The sequence below is a fragment of the Neopsephotus bourkii genome, unplaced genomic scaffold, assembly GCF_033783945.1.
Source record: "Neopsephotus bourkii isolate Nb327-2 ecotype Australia unplaced genomic scaffold, CSIRO-AGI_Nbou_v1 NB_1829, whole genome shotgun sequence".
Taxonomy (NCBI): domain Eukaryota; kingdom Metazoa; phylum Chordata; class Aves; order Psittaciformes; family Psittacidae; genus Neopsephotus; species Neopsephotus bourkii.
In genome coordinates this window covers 87,433-108,487 of record NW_026902302.1, presented here as the reverse complement: position 1 = coordinate 108,487, position 21,055 = coordinate 87,433, and the positions used below count along the sequence as shown (strand labels likewise).

Here is a 21,055-nt window from a genome sequence, read left to right as displayed (position 1 = left end):
TAGCGGGTCTGCTCAGGCGCCCTGTGCCTCGTGGTCACTCTTGGCTGTTTGTTTTCATTCCTCCCAGGGATAATAATTAGCAAGAGTGGGGAATGGCTTAGCTGAAAAGAGTTTTTACCTTAACAGGTATCAGGCATTATCTTGTATGCTTTCACACCAGGCACTGTTCGTTTGTTATTAGTTACTAACTCCGCCTGGACCAAATTGACCTCAAACAGGAGCTGGTGGCAAGAACTGTTCTAAATTTATATATAAATGCCCCATCCCTGGCAGTGCTCAAGGCCAGGTTGGACACAGGGGCTTGGAGCAACCTGCTCTAGTGGAAGGTGTCCCTGCCCATGGCAGGGGTTGGAGCTGGATGACCTTTGAGGTCCTTTCCAACCCAAACCGCTCTCTGATTCTATGTTCTTATGATTCTGTAATTATTATTGTTAGTGTTTAATCTTTTGCACCAAGTGTAGCGAGGCTGTAATCTCATTTATGCCATTGCATGCACTGATGGATAACATGCTGGGCTGCAGTTACAATCATTTGAGGTATTTATTCAAGTAAGTAGGTTGTTAATATTTCCCCTGTTGGGCACTTTCTGAGTGTGGGGGAGCAGAAGGAGCTCCCGGGTGGTTGGTTCCAGTTTCCTAACACAGGCTGCTGGGTTGTGCAATCCCCTATTTAGTCAATTCCCAACTAAAAACCGTTGAAGCCAGGCTGGATGTGATTCTGGGCAACCTGGTCTAGATTAACATGTCCCTGCTTATTGCAGGGAGGCTGGACTGGATGAGCTTTGAGGGTCCTTTCCATCCCAAACTGATCTATGAGTCTATGAACTTGCTCCATTTGGGGTGAGTTAAAATGTGTCCTTGCTCCTTAAATTGCCAGGAGCTCAGGGAGGCCACATTTCATCCTCTGCTTGGATTGTTTTCTGTTTTCATGTTACTGCTGCATCAGCAGAAGCCCATGGACAGCTCTCTCATCTGGCTGAAGAGATGAGCTCCATCTCTTCCTGTCCTTTGCTGATCTTTTAGTAGCACAGCTTCTAATGCTTAATACTTTATAATAAATTCAGTAGGAAAGTATTTATAGCAAATTCATAACAAATTTATATGGCTCTGGTGCTTCCAGCAATTTTTATCAGACGCACAGGAAGATCCCAGCCTGTTTTTAACATGCTGGTGACTAACAGATGTTACAAAGTAAGGAGTCCTGTTTGGCGGCTGGTGAGCTGATGTCAAAGTGCATGGTTAAAGGTGATAGCAGCATTTCTTCAAAGTGTATTCTCTAGAGTGGAAAGACTGCTGCACCTTGTGGTAACTGCACACTTCGGCAAGTGTAATTTCATTTGCAGCAGACTCTGGAGATAGGTGAGATAAATCACGATGTGTTGTATCATATAAAATTGCGTATACATGCAAAACGCATTTGGCCTTCTGTATAACATGCTTTTTTATGCTCTAGGTGGATTTTTATCTGTGAGAGACAGTTAAAGGAGAGACAAATAGCTCTGTTGGAAAAATATGCATAATGCCCAATTGTGGGAAGAGTACAGATGCCAAAATAATTGTGTAAGCTTTGAAATATAGCAAAATCTACCAGTATAAAAAAAATTGCAGACCTTTTAATAAGCATCTAAGCATCTTTTTGAATCTTAAAAGGAGTTTGATTTATTTTCCTTTTTAAACATCATTTTGGCCGTTACACAAGATTTATTTATATCTGAGAGTAAATTAGGGAGAAAATCTTAAGTACCTGTAACAATAATTTTAACATCCCTTCCATAAAGAGATAACTGTACCAAACCGCTGGTTATGCAGATTATTAAATCTTGTTACGTTTAGCATGACTTGTGTGTTATATCCAACCCAGCTGCCCATTTTAATTATGTTAGTAAATTAATGAATTACTAGAGGTTCTTTTTTAAGTAGGTTTAATAATTATTAAAAAATAAAGTAGCGGCAAATTCATCAATAATCATAAAACATTTTCATAACAAACAAAATTTTCAGCACTATAATCCGGAATAGATCATTATGTAGTCTGTGTAAAACTGTGCTTTTGAAAACCATTGCTGTATATAGGGTAACAAAAGTGTCTTTTTTGTCTCTGTAAGAAGTTACAGTTGAACCAGAAATATTGGTACTGATATGCAGGATACTCTTAAGCTGTGAAGTCAAGTCTTTGTATGGATTATGCGTACTCTTGATTTATTTTTTTAAGCTCCTTATTCTATTGATGTTTCTGTTTAAAGTTCAATTTGTTCCTCTCACTTTATAGTTCCAGTACAGCAGCAGGAATGCCACTGGTGAGGGCAAATGAAACCTTTAAAGAAATACCTGGCCACTGCAAAGAGCAGGATTAGTATTTGAATTTACACTGCTTGAAACTTTTGAAAAATAGGCTATATGCCTGTAGTGGTCGTTTAACAGGTGGAGAAAAGTGGATCCTTTTACTCAGTGCTTGCCCCAGCCTTCCTTCCTTCTAATGGCGCTTTGCTAATCAAATTATAGAAATTATCTCTGCATGTCTTCCAGAAAACACTTGCTGTGTTCAAGTTCTGACATTTACTTGGCATGTAGGAATGTAAGAGTGAGGATAGAGGTAATTTTATTTCTTTAATTGCCCCCACACCACCTCTTCTTCCCGCTATGACAGGATGTATTTCTGAAACTGGTGCTGTCATTCCACTCTCAAATTGGTAGGCTGGGTGCAGTAATTATTTAATAAAATGCTGTGACTGGAATTATGTAGGAGGTCAGGAAAAGGATCTTTATAGTTTTTGCAGGTTAAAATTTTGTTAGTTCCTGACAAATTCTAGAGGCTTTTGAACCTTCAGGGAGGTTTAGCCACAGGTATTGTGGTTTAGTGTGGGAGTGTAATTAGCAGCATTGAAAATGGTCAAAATTAAAGAGTCCCTAACAGATCTTGTGGAATTTCATATTGAACTTTATAATGAATTTATAAATTTTGTATTTAATTTTATAATGAACTAAAGATAAGTTTTGTTGAATGTGTGTAAATTAGACAAAGAAGTACTTACATGCTATAAATGCTTATTTACTTGTAAAAGTTAAATAAAGGCTCTCTGAACTTCTTAACAGGTGTCTGTGGGATTCGCATCCTGTCTGGAAAAGCTCCTTCAGGAGGTTTGGTACGTTCCTGCAGTCTTGCCTCTGACAAAACATTGTGAGTGAGGGGAGAGAGGTAAATAAGAGGTAAATTGGTTGTGTGACTTAATGGGTTTCTGCCCCACTTAATGGGTATGTGCTAATGTAAGGGCTGATACATGGTGGGTGGAGATAGCACAGTTTGGGGGTTTAGGTCTTCAAAACAAGATTATTATTTATCACATATATTTCCTTATTGGTGACCAGAGCCATAATGTAACAATTTCATATTTCTTACAGCAGTGTGTTTCAGATGTTCTTGTTCTCAGGCACAAGGCTGGAGCAGTAAGAAGGAATGGCATTTTTATGTCAAGTTATTTTGGATCTTGTATAACTTCAGAGAAAGGCAGTTTGGGCAACGTTTTGATGGTAGTTCTCCCCTGTGAGTCAGTAGTCCCATTTGGGGACAAGACTCTGAAGGTAACCAGTGATAGTGACAATAGTACATCTGAAATAAGCTGTTTTGAGATTAGTAAACAGGCATTTCCTTAGTGATTGAAATCAGGAGATTTGATCACCGTAACAGTAACCTGTTGCTTAGTGATTATATGGAAAATATGTATTAGGCTCCTGAGATGGCACTGGGAAGATACATAAGATGTACATATTAGTCTCATTTATAGAATTTAGGTTTTCATTTTTCTGTCACCTCCTTTCCAGAACACTTTCTGGCAAACTCTGAGATTACCATAGGGTGAACTGGCAAAGACAAAGGTGATTTGTACCATCTGTTGTTGAGCAGTTTGGTCAGCAACCACAAGATCCCATTTCTCCTGCTCATATCCCATTTCTTCTGCTTGAAATACACCTAACCAAAAGGGTCTTGAAAAATCCCTTCTTCAGCTGTGAGCAGAAAAACTGTCCTGTAGGTGGGATGTGAAGCGAGCAGATTGTGCTCTTCAGAATTAGGCTTTTATTGATGACTGACTCCTACATAAAATGATGTGGGAAAGGAACTGGAGCAGAAAACACAGCATCATCACTGGTTTTTGCAGCTGCTGTTCGCCTTCCCTATGAGTGGCCTTCTTTGCCTGCAGTAAATCTATCAAGATTAATCACTTCTGCTATGTGCAAGACTCTTTAGGCTTCAGTGGAACCCGTAAGGACCACGCTAATGTCACTGCAGTGCTGCTCTTGCTGCAGAAGAGGAAGGCACTAGAACAAGTTACAGAACGATGAAAAAAAAAATACTGTGTTTGTTCATCCAGCAGACTAAAGAGTGGTCAAGTCAGATGATTTTTATTGAGAGCTACCTAAAGACCTGAACATGGCATTTTCTTTATTTTTCTTGTACTTAAGCATTGTGTGGAGCACTTCATAATTGTGTTGTATATATTAACTGCTGTCCAAAAGTACATCTGTCCTCAGGTGTTGAGCTTTAAGGAAACACGCTTTGGTACGTGGTGAATGGTTAGTGTCCTGTGGTGCAGAAAAATGTGTTTTAAAAGATCATAGACATAATGGAGACTTTCATGACCTCAGACAGTAACTATCAAACTTGATAGAGCCTAAAAAATAGTGGGTAGAGGGAAAATAGGGATATTTCTAGATATTGGTCAAATAGACAATTTGAACAATATCTTGACAGGTATTTATTTTTTCTCTTTTTTGGGGGGTCACTGTATGTGTCTGAACACTTTCAGTCTGTAAGATAAAGGCGTATGGGTAGAGGGAACTGGTGAAAGGAGTGGTTGCCAAACATGCAGCAGAAAAGGGGAGGAAAATTATGAGTCAGTACAGTGAAAAGTAAAATGAGCACAGTCTTTCCTGCAATAGTCATTAACTTAAAATCAGTAGGAAGCGTTTTTAATTTGTAGTCATGAAGGATGCATTAATTGTGCCCTGAAATCTCCCAAGCTGCTCGGTTGTAAGTGGCTGGCATATAAAAGAACATGAATTCTTAGTAGTGGATTGACTGCATTTGATGATTGCCAGGCGTTAAGTTTTAGCTCAAATATTTTGACTCATTAACATGCTTTAAAAGCAGAGATTGTTTCAGTGCTTTTCTCTAATTCAAAAAGGCAAAATTTCCTGAATTCTGAGGGTTGTGAAGATTTTTCCTTCCCCCCTCAAGCTCCTGTTACAGGCACGAATGCTTATTGCCGTGTATTTCTGCACTATCACTTTTGTTTAGCAAAATGTTACCAATTTAATTGGTAAACCCCAAATTCATATGCTTTTGTACCTCATTTTGGGGTATGAATGATCTCTTGTTGTGAGTGAAATATTGGTATGACTGCTTTTTATGTATGAAGAAAGATCAAGTCACATCTCTTGTTGCATGTTCTTTTTCCCCAACCTCACTAACAACACCAAAACAATTCCCCAAGCAGGTACAGTGGAATAAGCACTTTGTATGCAAGGAAAGCTGCAAAGCCATCCCTTTTAAGGGAGGGAGCAGTGTCACTTTGCTTTTCAGATACTTACATGCATACTTCAGTGAGTTAACTGACATTTAAATTATAGGGTCTGTTGACTGTTGCCTTCTTTTCTGGAAGTGGGCAGGAAGCAACTACAGATGATTTAGGGAAGAGAAGCTCTAGTTTAGCTGCTGGTATCAAATCTCTTTGGTTTTCCAGTATCCATGTTCATTTAATAGGAGCTGTTGGAGCAAGTTCAGAGGAGGCCACGGAGGTTGGAGCAGCTCAGCTCTGGAGCCAGGCTGAGAGAGCTGGTCTGGTTCAGCCTGGAGAAGAGAAGGCTCCAGGGACACTATAGAGAAGCTTCCAGGCATTAGGCAGAAGCTCTTCCCTGTGAGGGTGCTGAGGCGCTGGCACAGGGTGCCCAGAGAAGCTGTGGCTGCCCCATCCCTGGCAGTGTTCAAGGCCAGGTTGGACACAGGGGCTTGGAGCAACCTGTTGTAGTGGAAAGTGTCCCTGCCTGTGGCAGGGGTTGAAGCTGGATGAGCAATAAGGTCCTTTCCAACCCAACCCAGTCTGGGATTCTGTGATCCTGTGATTTCTTTTGTGTCCCAGAGGGCTGTGTTGCTTCACTGGTGGATAGAAATAACATCTCTTTCATCAGAAAGTTTCTGCAGTCTCTGGGATGTGATGAAACACGGCAAAGGATTGGCAAAGCCAAGGTGCAAGGGGGTGAGGATTAAAGCAGTACATGCAGGTTTGGAGTTATCCGATCTCCTGTTTTCAGTTTGATTGCCTCTCTTTCAGTGGGCCTGGAGATCATTTGAGATATTTTGTCTTGCCTGGAAATGGGAATATTTTAATAGGAATAAATCACTCATTTGAGAATACAGAAATGGGCTAGTGAGTTGCAAAAGCTGGTTTGCTGGGTTTGAGGAGCTTGATAAAGGCGTCAAAAGAAGCAGGGCTTCTGGTTTAATGCAGCTTTCCCTGGTCTAGTAAAGCAGGGTAAAAGAAATTAAACAGGTGCTTCCCATGAACAAACCTGAGGGCTGCACAGCTCCTGTAGACAGGTAACTCTGACCCTGCACGTGAATATAGATCTGCAAGATGTAGCTTAAGGTTTTGTCAGACTGTTCTTTATCTTATGATGCTGTTACCTGTTTATTAGTCGTGTAGGTATGTGTTGTACACAAAAGCATTTGATCCTTAGGTATTGTCCTGGGTTCAGGTATAAATATTATTGTCATATAAATGAGTAGACAGAATTCAAATATATTGTGTGGACAGTAAAATTAAAATATTGGAGCTGAATAATGCCTACCGTCAGTGTAGCTTCCATTGTGTTGAGAGCATTATATATATATTGCAGTAATCTTATAACTGTGGGGGAAGTTTTATGTTAGGATTTTTTGAGACGTTTTAATGTCTTATGGGTGAAAAATGGTGTGAAACCTGAAGTTCTTGGAAGCAAATAGGGATCGGCCAAAAGCCTCAGTGCAGCTGCTTTGGTAATACTTGAATAAGCAGCATTACATCTCAAATGTTCTCATCTTTACAGTGGCATTGGCTGCTTTGCTGGAAAGGAGAACAATGTCCATTAATTTTAGTTTATAAAGCAGCAAACTATGAAGGTAGCCAAGTGCTGTTATGTGTGGAAATGAAATTTTTTAGGTTTTCAAATGTATAATAGCATCACTTAATTTATTTTAATATGGTTGTGCTAAAGACCCAACCTACAAATCAGATCTCAGATGGTAAAGTCATCTGCATGCCTGCCTCAAATTCTTACGCCTTAAAGTACTAACTTAAACCAAACCACAAAAACCAAACCAACCAAACATAAAACCCCAAAACAGCAAACCACAGCTGTATATAATCTTCATTATTCAGGTTGTCTGCAGACTCAGCCACATGCCCGCGGTGAGGATAGCTTTGGAAGGGGGCGATTAGCAAAATGTCAACATTGGGAGTTAAGTTGTGAGACCAGTAGGAGATCTATTACCTGGTGGACCCATAATTACTTACCTAAAATTATTTAATTAGAAGGTTTAGAGAGCGTGACAAGTTTTTTTCCAGGATCAGCAGTACACATGCTGTACCTTGAGTCATGGGCTCAAACACAGCATGTATGTACTGCTGAATTGCTTTCAACTTGAAGAGGGAAAAATGGTGTTCTTGTAAACACTGTTAATAATTGATATTAAAATCCTTTAGAAGGAACAGTAAACTCAGGATTTCTATCTACCCATAGCTGTTTGAGTTTGGGATGAGTCCTTGTGTGAAACAAACTTCCTTGTGTTTACTCTGAAGGGTCTGCTGCTACAGCACAGAGCCAAGTTCTAGGACTGAAAAGGTGTTGGGTTTAATAAAGCATGTCAGTTGTAGACAAAACTGTGATTCTTTGGAGGTGTTCCCAGTTTATTTAGAAAGAAACAGTTGTGATATGTATAAGTAATAATACTATGTTAAACCAAATGACTTGCTAATAAATTGTCTTTTTTTCTTAAGGAAAAAATAGGTTAATGCTTCTCAAAAGATGACTTTAATTATTTATTTATTTTGGTGAACCATGCTTTTTTTTCTTTCTTTTTTTCAATGTATTTCCAGAAAAAAAATTTAGATTTCATTCGTAATTTACTTCTAGGGTTGGAACTGACTTTTTTGGAGTGCATGGGTGTCGTAGTTTAAGCACCAGCTGCTAAGAAGGAGAGCTGAATTCAGGACAACGGGGGTTTCCTGTTATTTGGTGCTTAGTGTGGCTGTCCTGCTTCAGCACATGACTAAGCAGAAGCTGTTCCACTTGGTCTTCTGAAGTGGCTTTGGGATCCGCTTGCCTTGCCTTGCTGTGTGGTGGGGCCTTGATTGTATGAAAATCACGGATAAGTGAGGATTAGGTACAAATTGTTGTGACCTGGTGGAATAGCCTCGCTTTTTCTATGCCTTAATTTCATAGAACCACAGAGTGGTTTGGGTTGAAGGGACCTTCAAGCTCATCCAGTTCCAGCCCCTGCCACAGAGAGCAGCTTGCTCCAAGCCCCTGTGTCCAACCTGGCCTTGAGCACTGCCAGGGATGGGGCAGCCACAGCTTCTCTGGGCACCCTGTGCCAGCGCCTCAGCACCCTCACAGGGAAGAGCTTCTGCCTAAGAGCTCAGCTCAGTCTCCCCTCGGGCAGGTTCAAGCCATTCCCCTTGGCCTGTCCCTACAGGCCCTTGTCCCAAGCCCCTCTCCAGGTTTCCTGCAGCCCCTTTAGGCACTGGAGCTGCTCTAAGGTCTCCCCAGACCTTTAAATTATTCAAAGGTGCTGAGAGGGGACTTGAGCCAAAGTATGGGTCCAGGGCTAGTGGCACTGGTGTTTGCTTCTGCAGCGGTTGGACAAGTGCAAGCCAGGGGCTGCAGAGCTGATATGCTCATGCACAAGCTGAACCTTGGTTCTGCTTCTAAGTGATGATCCAGTATTCCCTGATATTATGAAAAATTTGGTTTCTCCTCGTTATTCTATTGCTTCAGTATTCGTTGGCTTTGTTTCAAAGGTAGCGTACACTGAGTGTTGGTCTTTTTCTGTGAGGCAGCAAAACTTGTGTGTAGGTCAGATGCATTCATTCTGTTGTGTGAGTAAGCATTCAACCAAAGTTCTGTAAATCCTCTTAAACTAATTACATTTTATAACCCTTTATTGCTTCTCCACAGAATTCCCTGGCACCAACTTCCTTTTTTACTCTTAGGCTGCTTTTATATTTCTCTTCCTGCAGGTAGTCTTTATGGCAAAAATGACTTCTGCAAATGCTATAGACAGTATTGTCAGAGTTTTTTTGCTATATGAGACATATAAAAGGTTATAAGGTCATTGTATCTCTCTCAATTGGTCAGATATAAAGGGAAGTGGTAGAAACTAAATTGCGTTATAAAACAGGAGCTCCCTGGGTGAATGATAACAGAGTTACAGCAGTGGAGTAGGAGTAAGAACAGATATCCTGGTTCAGTGTAAAGTTTTATTTCAGTGTCTCCTCGAGCAGTGAATAGTGATAGTGGAGGATGGAGCCTTAGAATGAAGGGGGAGGAGCTTGGAGTGGTATTTTCCTAGCCTATAGTGTCCCCTGCAAACAAAATTTAGAAAATAATAAACATTTTCCTCATTTTTGTGTGGTGTCAGCTTTTAAATACCTCTTTATTACTTAATAGTATTAAGTATTCTGTATTCTACTCTCCATCTGTGCTGGCACTTTCTTGTTTCTGAAATACTTGGGTATTGTGCATTCCCTCTAAATCTTGATATAAGTTCTTCAGGTAGCCTTTCAGATGGCTGCAGACATCTCATCTAGTTGAAGATGTCTGTGCTCATTGCAGGGGGTTTGGACCAAATGACCTTTGAATGTCTCTTCCAAACCAAACTATTCTATGATTCTGTGATTGCAGCTTTTCATGGCATCTCTTTTTCTTTATAGTCAGTTCTCTTTGTTTTTGTACTGATCTATGTTCATATAAACTGCTGTTAGAATGCTCTTTTCTGGAAGTAATTGCTTCTGCAAATACAGGTCTGAGAGAATCAGTGCTGGGGTAATTCTTGGAACAAATCCTATTGAGACCAAGGGAGGTGTTGCTGCTTCTGATATAGCTGTCTCTGTTCTTCTGTCTTATGCCAGCTGAGGAGTGAATATTTCACAGTAATGTGTTGCACAGCATTTTTATCTTGATGGGGGTGTTTTTTTAAATACAAACTTATAATGCTATTGGTCACTGTTATTTCCCCTCAAAAGGTGGGAGATTATTAAAGCTGATGTCCTGGAAAGGTTTAAGATGCTTAGGAGCATCCCTGACACATAGTTAATTGCATCGTGGTGTTTTTATTTTCTTTAATTAAATTGTTTATGAAGTGCTGATAAGCAGCATGAAGAATTGAAGTCTTTTCATTCTTCACACAGATCCAGTGCAGCACAGCAAGTAATGAAAAGATGTTTTGGAGCATATCCCTGCCGACTTGTTCAGTGTTTCTTCAAAAAGCAGTTGTTTCTGATGTGTTCATTTTTTAGCTTTCCCCCATTGAAGTAGTTGGCTGGAACCAACCATGTTATTTTGCAAATATCAAGAGGTTCAGTAGTACCTTTCCTCACTTAATTCAAATTTACTGTGTAGCATGGTAACCACTGTGCTTGTTCCAGCAAGGTGGCTGCTTTCAAGGTGTGGATCATTGATGGCATGCAGAAATTAGCTGCATGATGGACTCCTGTTCTTGGCAACAGGAGTAATATTCTATCTAGGTATATTCAGTTGGAAAATACATTTTTTGAACAGTTTGTTGACTTGACACCTCTGTTTAAATTGTGAATTCCTTGAGTTTTTCCCCAGTGGTAGCAGCCTTCGTATTGGTACAAGTGTGACACTGTTACTGCCGTGTGATTTATGAAAATCTAAGTGAGATGATGACTGAAGTATGTAGCACAGTAACTTTTAGTTTCGTTGGCTGGAGGTGGTGTTGTCCCAAGTTCTTTGAAAGAAAATCTTTTAATACTATCTTCCTGTATGCCTATTTTCTACATTTCAGTAATTGTTCAAAGTTGTGAACTAAAGCTTTACTAATTCTGGGTCTGTCTATTCTGTATTTGTACACAAGACTTTAAATGTTCCTCTTTTTTTTTTTTCTAGAAGAAATGAAGATTTAGACACCTATTTGCCAAACAAAGAAGATGGGAGCAAATAGCAGCAGCATCAGTGAGCTTCCAGAAAATGAGTACTTAAAAAAGTTATCAGGTGCAGAGCCCATCTCTGAGAATGACCCGTTCTGGAATCAGCTGCTGTCTTTTAGCTTTACCACTCCAACGAACAGGTAAGAGGGTGCTTGTTGGGGAACTGAACTTTGATAATATAGTTACAGAATTGAGAAGTCTGAAAGCAAATGAATGGGTTATGTTAATTATTCCTGTTTTAGGTAGGGAGCTATAAATGCCTAGGTAAAATAGACAGCTGTTTCTAACTCTTTCCACCACCTCTTCCATTCCTGTGGTTGCCTTTCTTTGTAATAGCTGTAACTGCTGTTCATGCTCCTGGTAGCTGGCAAAGATCAGAAGTAGGGTCTGTAGTGTTGGGGGTGGCTTTTTCTTTTGGTTGGTTCTTTTTGGTTGGTTTGTGTTCCTCGCTTTTACCTTTCTTTGAGGAATTCTCTGGAGTTAATGAAGATTCCAGTGTGTGATGTTTCCTCTCAACTTACAGTGAATTCTACTTCTTGCATGTCTTAGCTGTATGTTAGCTGTTAAGTTTCTTAGTCTGTATACCTTTTTTTCCCCCCTTCTCTCTTACATTTTAAAAAGAAGCTTGGAACTTGTCTCCAGGTCTTTTGTATTTTCTAAATATTTGAAATTGAAGTTCTGCATGTCTTTTCACTCTAGCAAGTGGTGTGGGTATAAACAGAACTAATACTTTTGAGAGGATCCATAGCATATCTCCAGAGATGCAGAATGTAAGTCCTTGTGATTTATGTTAACGCAAGTCCTTGACTAAATTCGTTGGCCTGGTGGATGATTATCGGTCTCACAAGGACAATCTGGTGTTACTTAATACTTCTAAATAGTACCTAAACTGTTTTTTAGTTTACAGTATCATCTGACACTTTTCTGTCAAGTGAATGTCTTATTTACCCTGTTTTATTAGCAGTATTTCCTTGCAAAGGACCTAGCCTTTTCATACAGAGTCACAGCAGACTACAGCTAAACACATTTGTGTAGGTTTAAATAGGCCACAGTGTGTGAGTGCTAAAATGGGGAACACTTTCAGTCTTTAAGAAACTTGAAATATGTTTGAGAGGTGTTTTGGCAAATTTTATTGTCATCTTTTGTTTATTATTTATGATTCTGTGATTTATTTTTGTTGTTAAACAGAGCTCTTGCGAAAATGCCAGTCAAAGGTTGGTTGGTTTAGGGTTTTTTTTTTTATTCGGAAGGTGAAAAACTAGTGCAGATCCATGAGGTCTCAAATCTTGAATGTAAATTAGTGATTGAATGGAATAGGATTTCTAGTGAGGTATAGCTTACATGTTATCTGACTTGCCTCTGTGCTCTGTCTTTTGCAAAGTACCTTCTGAAAGGCAAAGAAAGACCCACATTTATCTTTCTAACACAGATCTGGTAGATAATTTGATGTCTTCTTCTGAGTGCCTGTAAGTGAAAGTTCACACAACTGGGAGGGAAATGGTTAAGGTAAACAGCCAGAAGGCACATACTAGGCCTTATTTTTGTAAAGACTGAGGAGGAGGAAGGGTTTTGGCTTCTGCATGGGGAGAATAGCATATCAGCAGGAAGGTGCAGAGTTGTGAAAGGGTTGTGATGCTGGTAGGGGGCAGTATGTAACTGTTGGTGTGTGAGGGAGCAGTTGTTCTCCAGGATCCCTGAAGACATAAGAACTAATTATAGCATACCCATAATGAGCAAAATTTACTGTGAGGGTGCTGAGGCGCTGGCACAGGATGCCAGAGAAGCTGTGGCTGCCCCGTCCCTGGCAGTGTTCAAGGCAGGCTTTGGAGCAGCATGACTTGGTGGAAGGTACACCTCCTGTTGCAGAGGGTTGGAACTGGATGAGCTTTAAGATCCATTCCAACCCCGAAACCATTCTAGGACAATATGATGATTATTGAAGATGGAAAATATTCCAAGAAGCCGTATAGTACTATATAGTTTTGTTTTTAAGAGGAAATAGTTATATATAAACCCCCAGCAATTCCTTTCAGTTGTTCTGCGTTTCTCTCACCCACCAAAGTAATTTTTCCTAGCTTGCTTTACAGCTTTTCTGTGCCTACCTCATGGAGGTAGATCCAATACAGAGTAGTTTTGCTTAAAAAAAACCAACCCAAAGCAGTCCCATCACCCCCCAAAAACCCCACCAATACCAAAACCCCAAAGCAAACAAAAAAACCGGATCCAAAAGCATGTTTAATTGTCTGACCACCAGGTGGTGCTCTTATCTAGCAGTTAGAAGAGAATTATTGTAAGAGGCATCTTTTGTGCAGCTTAATTGAAAGGAAACAGAAATTTTCCATTAAGTTGCATCTACCTGAAAGAGCAATTTGACAAATGATGCTGGGTGATGTTGGCTGCACAGCTCCCTCAGCCATTGTTTAAATCAGCTAACCTTGCCTGCAGCAACAGAACAATAGAGGTCAATGTTCATTTTCAAGATTGATATTTCACAAGATTTCAGTTTAATTCCGGTTTTTTTTTTAATGAGGCTTGAGCACAGGTCACACTTCTGACAGCAGCAAGGTGGCAGTTTGTGACTGTTGTGGAAAGGAGCTGGTTTTCACTATCAAACAGGACTGATTAATTTTAAAGTTTTATCCTGTTTTCAAATTACACTTCTTTTAGTTGTGTGTTGCAAAATTAGGGACTGTTGGCAAATGTTATTAGGAATCATATAAATGTTGTATGTTGTTTTCCTGGAGTTAATTGGTGGTACTCAAGAGTTAAAGATCTATCCAGCTTCCTCAGACTTTTGCAAAGAGGGGACTGATCGGATTCCCCAGGGAGAAGAGGCTTGTATTCTCTGGGTGTTGCTTTGGACATACTTCTGTTCTACGTATGACAGTACTATAGGGAAAGAGAAGGAGAAAAACATACTCAGAGCAGTCTTCCAGTATCTGAAGGGGGCCTACAAGGATGCCAGAGAGGGACTCTTTGTCAGGGAGTGTAGTTATAGGACAAGGGGAAATGGGCTTAAACTGAAACAGGGCAAGTTCAGGTTAGATAAAAGGAAGAAGTTCCTTACTGTGAGGTTGGTGAGGCACTGGAACAGGTTGCACAAAGAAGTGGTAAATGCTCCATCCCTGGCAGTGTTCAAGGCCAGGTTGGACAGAGCCTTGGGTGGCATGGTTTAGTGTGAGGTGTCCCTGCCCCTGGCAGGGGGGTTGGAACTAGGTGATCTTCCAGTCCTTTCCAGCCCAAACTATTCTAGGATTCTATGAGAAGGTAGTAGGAACGTTCACAGTAGCAGAGAAAGCAACGAGCAACAAAAAAACCACCATTGAAAACTCAGTAATATTTGGGAGGTGGTGGGGCCAGGGTAGATTGCATCCTTTCAGCAACTGATGCCCAACAGATTCACCTTGCTGTCAGGTAACCTTGCCCATGGCAAGGAGCTGGTGTCTGCAAGGAATGTGAAAGGGTGCTTGTGATACATTGAAGGGAAGCCTGCATCAGTGTGTAAGTAAGTGTAAAGTGGTCAGTGTGAATCAGTGTAAGATTTTTAACACTCTCCAGTGCATGCTTTCTCCCTTTTGAATGTGTGGATAGTTCTTTTCTTTATGGAATCTGTTCTGAATTAGTCCAGGTACAGCTGCCAAAGGCAGATATTTCGGACTGCAGACTGAGAGTTGGATCTTCTGAGGAACAATAGTCTTTTAATCCCCAGAATCCGAAGCCTAGGGCCTTGGTTTGGTAGTTGGTGAATTACTGGTTTCCTAATGTGAGAAGGATGAAAGTGTGATAACGTATCTGATGGCATTTTTAATGACACTGCTTTCCTTGCTCTAATGTCTGTCCTCATTTTGTTATGCTTTGCTTTCCTCAGCACTTTATACTCTTTCCTTTCTTTGTCATTATTTTGCTTTTAGTACTTTCCCCTTTCAGTTTGGTTCATCTCTTCCTCTACCTACCCATTTCTAATCAGCCTGATTCTCTCTCTTTGCTTTGTCTCCCCATCCATACCTGATTATGTGTGTTAATCTCTGTGGTTCCATGTATAGGTCTTTAGTATTACTTATTTACTCAGCCACATCTTCTTTACTAGATTTATTTTTTTCAGTCCAGTTAGCTTTTTCATCTGTTTCTGTGAAGAACGCAAGGTAGTTTGCAGGGGGGAATGAAGTTTGCCAAATACCAGTTCTGCTAACTGTGGAGTTGCTGTGTCTCTGTCAGCAGCACTGATTCAAGGCACTCCTGCCCTTTCACTGTCCCTTCCAGTATTTATTCAGGTCTGCCATGGGTTTAATAAGAAACTAATCTGTCTAAAAAACAACAGAGCAAAAAGAAGTATATTTTTTCAGCCAAGTTAATTCTCTAGAGTGATTCATAGCATGGCACCACAAAACAATCCTGGCACAATGAGAGATTGATTTTTGGGGCACAGCAGACTGTTGGGTTAAAACGTGGGATTGTTTAAACCTGCTGTTCCATCCAAAAATGAACGTGAAAGTGCGTGATCAAAGCAGAGCTGGCTGTAATATTCTGCTTTTCTGGGCTGTTTGTTCTTCCTCTCATAATGTTGATTTTCTTAGTAGTTAAGCACATAGTAAGACAGAATATTAAGTGGGTGTAGTTCTGGTCTGTGCATTCACAAACCCTGATGATGAATCAGCCATCAGCAGTTAGAAATGAGCTGACAGCGAATCCCTGCTCACTGCCTGTGACTCCCCTTGCGTGAGTGATGGTAACAGCCAGAGCCAGCCTCTGGTGTTTGGCAGATAAAGCCATTGCAGCCTTACACAATTTAGGAGTCATAAGAGATAAGTTATATATATATATATATATGCACAAGTGATAAGTAGTATATATATGTGTATATATATGCACAAGTGATAGTATAAGGAAACGCTATCAGCAATTCAGTTTTGAGTTGCCTGATGCTTTTCATTGTAAAAGGTGTATTGTGATACCCTGTTCTGTAAAGCAGGTTGTGGATGCTGAGAAGGTAAAACCCTCTTGGGCTACAGGTGTGTCTGCTGAGAAATTTCTGGTTTCATCCGTTAGGAAATTCTTTGTGGTCTAAATTCACACTCCTGAGTGTTGTTTTTCTTTTCTTTATGGTTCTTTATATGTTGCACAGAACAGATTCATGGGAACTGAATTAAAATTGTGTAAAATCTCTTAAATCTGCCACTTCCTGCATTTCAGGTGGGTGACTTACCAATCTGAGTAGTGTTTGGATATTGGAAAAAATAAAATACAGCTTTTCTAGATGATTTTTTTGGTTATTATGAGCAAAAGCTGTGAGGTTTACTTTGGAGTCTTAGCAATCCGTTTAGGCAGACCTTTTTGTTTGTCTGACTCTCCAGTGAGTTGCTACCAAGAATCCACATCCTCCTTAGTGGTGGTGTTAGTTACAGTTCTTTCCTGGTGGAAAACTTAAACCAGAGTTAACTAACACAGAACTTGCTGAAAATCATGTGCTATTGTAATATTTACTGTTCCACTTTGTTCCTTCCCTGGAGTTATTAATGAGTTACTGGTTTAAGAACAGTGGGCATAAGCCTTTAATGGGAAGACATAAAAATGAGTAACTTTTATGATGCCTTGATATACAATTTGAAATTGGTACAATAAATTATATGCAGCTTTATGTTCTGACATCTTTCCTCTAACTAGTCCCTTAAAGTCAGAACTGCCACAGTATGGATTTACTGAATGGGCTGATTCTTGAATTTTATATTCAATGGCAGAGAAAAAAGCTGTACTGAGAAGAAAAAAAAACATTCCTTTGTTTTTTTCTTTTTCTTCTGTTTTATGGGGAATTTGTTTCTTGGGCCTTATTCTTAAGGGTTGGGCCTTATTCTTACCGTGATAAGGGTGGCATGGTTTAGGTATGTTTGTCATTTCAGTTTCTGTGAAGAATACTTTCTCTTGCCGTGTTACAACACTCTTAACAGTAGTCACTGACACTTTGAAACCTGTATTGTGATACCTGTAACATAAAAGCAGAGAAAACCATATTCTTCAAAAATGACTGCTGTCAGGAAGCAGCTTTGCTTGTCGTTTATGAGTTACAGGTTTGCTGAAGTATGTAGACTGATTAGTCCACAGTTAGTAAATTGAAAGTTAGGCAACTGAATGCAACCACTCTAAAATAATTTCACTGATTTTATTTTATTTTTCTCCTTCTTTGTATTTTATTTTTCTCCCCTTTCTCTTCTTTTGGGAAGTTACAGTTTTTTTACAATATAACCTGAAATAGCTACCTCGGAACCAAGCTTTTTGGTAGTGTGAAACCAGAAATAAAAATCTGCAGTCAGTGAAGAAGATGACTTTTTATATTTTTCTGTGCAATAGACTGCTTAAATTAACTTTCTTCCTCACCTTTACTGAAAATGTACTTTTTTACATAAAACTGAAATTGTGATGAAGAAGCTGCACGTGCTGTGATCAGTAACTACAAATACAAAGTGATTAAATCTCAACAAAAGTAAAAATTAAAAAAAATTATGTAAGATCAATTGTGAAATGATAGAAGAGCAATTTCAGCAAGACAGTCTAAATACTATTCCAATATTACATTTTACTTAGTTAATAATCACTGTCTGTACATATGATAAATACCCCAAAATTTTCACTCTTTCTTGTTGGACACGAAGACAGGCTGAGAGAGCTGGGCTGGGTCGGGTCAGCCTGGAGAAGAGAAGGCTCCTGAAGGGGAGACCTTAAAGCAGCTCCAGTGTCTAAAGGGGGCTGCAGGAAAGCTGGAGAGGGGCTTGGGACAAGGGCCTGTAGGGACAGGCCAAGGGGAATGGCTTGAACCTGCCAGAGGGGAGACTGAGCTGAGCTCTTAGGCAGAAGCTCTTCCCTGTGAGGGTGCTGAGGCGCTGGCACAGGGTGCCCAGAGAAGCTGTGGCTGCCCCATCCCTGGCAGTGTTCAAGGCCAGGTTGGACACAGGGGCTTGGAGCAAGCTGCTCTAGTGGAAGGTGTCCCTGCCCGTGGCAGGGAGTTGGAACTTAAAAGTCCCTCCCAACCCAAACCATTCTCTGTTCTTATGAATATAAAGAGGTAACTTTGGCTTCTGTTACTATTCCCATGTGTTTTGGTGGGGGTGTGTGCATTGAGTTCCCAAATGGCATTTAAATGACAGTACAGGTTTGAGAGGTTGAACTTTTTTATCAGGAAAAAAGATGCTTCTAGTATCAAAGGGAAGTATTTGAGCATACAAGTTTGATCTTAATTGAAGTTGTCTGCCCTGCCTAGTACAGAGTCCTTCCTATGTGATCTAAGTTCAGTGGTTTTGCTGCCCCCTTTCCTACAGAAGGGGGTTACCCTTGATTACTCTTTGCTTCTGCAGCTCGTATCACCTTGAAAATAAAACAAGGTAAAATTTTTCTTTGAAGGGATTCTATTTGCTATTAATTAATTTTGCTGAAGTCTGTGGGCCTACCCTCACCATAAAAAAACCACCCCGAAATAATTGCTTGCTTTCTTACAAGAATTTGAAAATGCTGGAAACCAGATCACAAGATGAGGCAGGAATTCTCATGATTTTTTTTCCTAAAGTGTGTGAGAAGCAGTCCTGCTCCTCACGTGTTTGCTTGGATCTAAATAAGCCAGTCAAGTCTATGTGGTTAGGTACACTGTGAATCCTTCGTGTGTGTGTCCCTGTGCTCACAATCCGTTTGAATCCCCAAACAAGGTCATATCTTTTACTTGCGTCTCGGAAAATTTTAGAGCTGGTAAATATGATTGGGATATGTATTACTTGTCCCAGAGCAGGTAGGTGGTTTAGTTCAGGTTGTGCCAGCTGAAATATAGGATTACATGTACAAACTCACCCAGGTCACTGTGATCGCAATATTAAAGCTTGGTAGCCTGAAGCTGGTGTTGGCTGCCACGTGTCCCGTTCAATGGCAGGGCTTACTGGATGTTGCTGAGGTGCGTGGGTTTCTCCCAGTGGTGCTCAGCAGTGCTGCAACACAGCAGGAAAGGTTTACTTGCCTTGCTGCTTGTTAATGCTAGAAACTGATAATCTTGTTCTTGTTGAGAATAAGCTACCCGTTGTCGGAGACTAGGGGATATTTTGTGCCCCCATCCGTAATGAATCTCTCTTCTACCTTTACATGTTACAGAAAATCTTTCAGAAGCTGTCCTGCAGTTCTGAAAAGGTGTGATTTTTGACTTTGCCTGTTCCTGGTGGGTAAAATTGCAGAGTGGAACATGTGTGGGATTTTTTTCCTTTTTTTTCTTTCTGAAAGGTTGTTTTCTCCTGGATCCCCCCGTAGGTGCTTTGTTATGGTTAAATATAATATGTTGATGGGGATCAGTTTAGCTGCGTTTTAGACTTTCTTTCTCACCATCCCAGATAGCAAGCTCCTAGAATATGTATCTATGTATGTGCATACACATATGTTTGGCAACAAGGCAGTTTGTGTTCTTTGGGTGAGGGTTTTCAGAGAGGACTGGAACTTTTATCTGTGATCAGTACAGTGGAGGAGCTTCAGTCTATCAGGCCTTGCTCTTGTCGTTAGTACTGAAAAATAGTTTGAATACTGCCAGTGCTGCTCTGTGGATTAGTGGAAAGATGGAAGTTTTAGTGTTAAGTTTCCATTCTTACATTCATTAACCAAACGTAATCTCCACAGGGATTGCAGAGCAAAGTCAGTACTGTACCTGGTCCTCATGTTTCTTTTGTGCCAGCTTTATGAGTCTTGCTCTGGCATTTTCTTCCTGAGTGTTAATGCAATGTGTCTTCTGTCCTCACAGCAAAAAAAAAACGTGCAGACACCATTCTGCATGTCTCTCACTTTCCCTTTCTTACCCCAGTGAAGGCAAGAAAGCCACTGCCAAGCTTTGCCCCAGGTAGCTGGGAATGGGCTATTTACTGTGTTTCCCACTATACTCTATCCATGGGGATACATCCTTGGGGATGTAGCAGGAGTATAACTACTCCTGAGTGTGCATGTGTTGGGTGGTGTTCTGCTGTAGATTTCCTCACTAGGTGTTTCCGTTTGAGGAACGGAAGTGTTGCAGATGATGTTGCCTAGTTTTGACTATAGCAAAATTCAGTTTTGTGTTCTTGTTTTAGGAATAAGAGGGAATGGGCTGTATACTTTGTTTTTCAGTAAGCATTCAGCTTTTTTTTTTTGTTAGGAAAAAGAATGACTCAAGTGTTAAAAGCTTCGCTGAAGATCTGAAGGTCTTGCTTGGCTTACCACTGTTTTTGATCCTGGCCAACTTGTAGAAATGGGTCGACTCTGGAATTTGTTTGAGGACTTTGTGTAGCTTTTAACAAAGGGAAGAAAAAAAGCTGTGTAAGAATGCTTTATGTTAAAACCTGACTCCTTAGAAATCAGGGCAAAATGAATGAACTGTAATTAAAAACTGGATGTCTGCATTTAACGTTTAAAACCTAGAGGAATTACAGTAATCAATCAGGCTATATTACAGAAGTCCCCAGCATCTTTGGGTAGCAGGATGTGGGTCACGTTGTGTTGGATTACAACTATTCAGTACCTAAGAACTCTCTGCTGAGTTGGTGCCCAGTGTAATATTCACCCTGCCTCTCAGCTCTTAGGAAGGAATACATACTGATGACAAGCAGCCAAACGGACAAATGTAAAAGTATTTTAAGAACTGCAGAAATTCCTTGTTTCTCATGGACTTAGAAAACTGTGTTGTCTGTAGTTGCTGGCAAGGTGGTTTAGCTTTATGCCATTTGTTTTTTATTACCTTGCATGTGTTTAGCAATGAAACAAGAGACCACTTTTGAGAGCAAGTCTCATGTTTTTAAAGTGTATGTGAAAGTTTGTTCTTTCTGAAACTTGTGCTTAAGAGCAATTTATAAGAGAGGAACGAATGCT

At 40.3% G+C, this 21,055-nt stretch overlaps 1 protein-coding gene across 7 annotated transcripts in view; it reads left to right on the top strand.

The window, feature by feature from the left end:
• The window catches only part of DYM (dymeclin), a 104,590-nt gene that overhangs the window by 737 nt on the left and 82,798 nt on the right, over positions 1–21,055 (top strand). For 3 of the 7 annotated variants that reach the window (XM_061343897.1, XM_061343898.1, XM_061343903.1), the window contains exons 2-3: positions 3,093–3,206; positions 11,163–11,343. In XM_061343897.1, the coding sequence (XP_061199881.1) occupies positions 11,204–11,343 (140 nt within the window). In that variant the 5' untranslated portion in view covers positions 3,093–3,206; positions 11,163–11,203. The remainder of the gene's footprint in view (positions 1–3,092; positions 3,207–11,162; positions 11,344–21,055) is intronic. The other 4 variants (XM_061343899.1, XM_061343901.1, XM_061343900.1 and 1 more) reach the window with 4 other exon arrangements.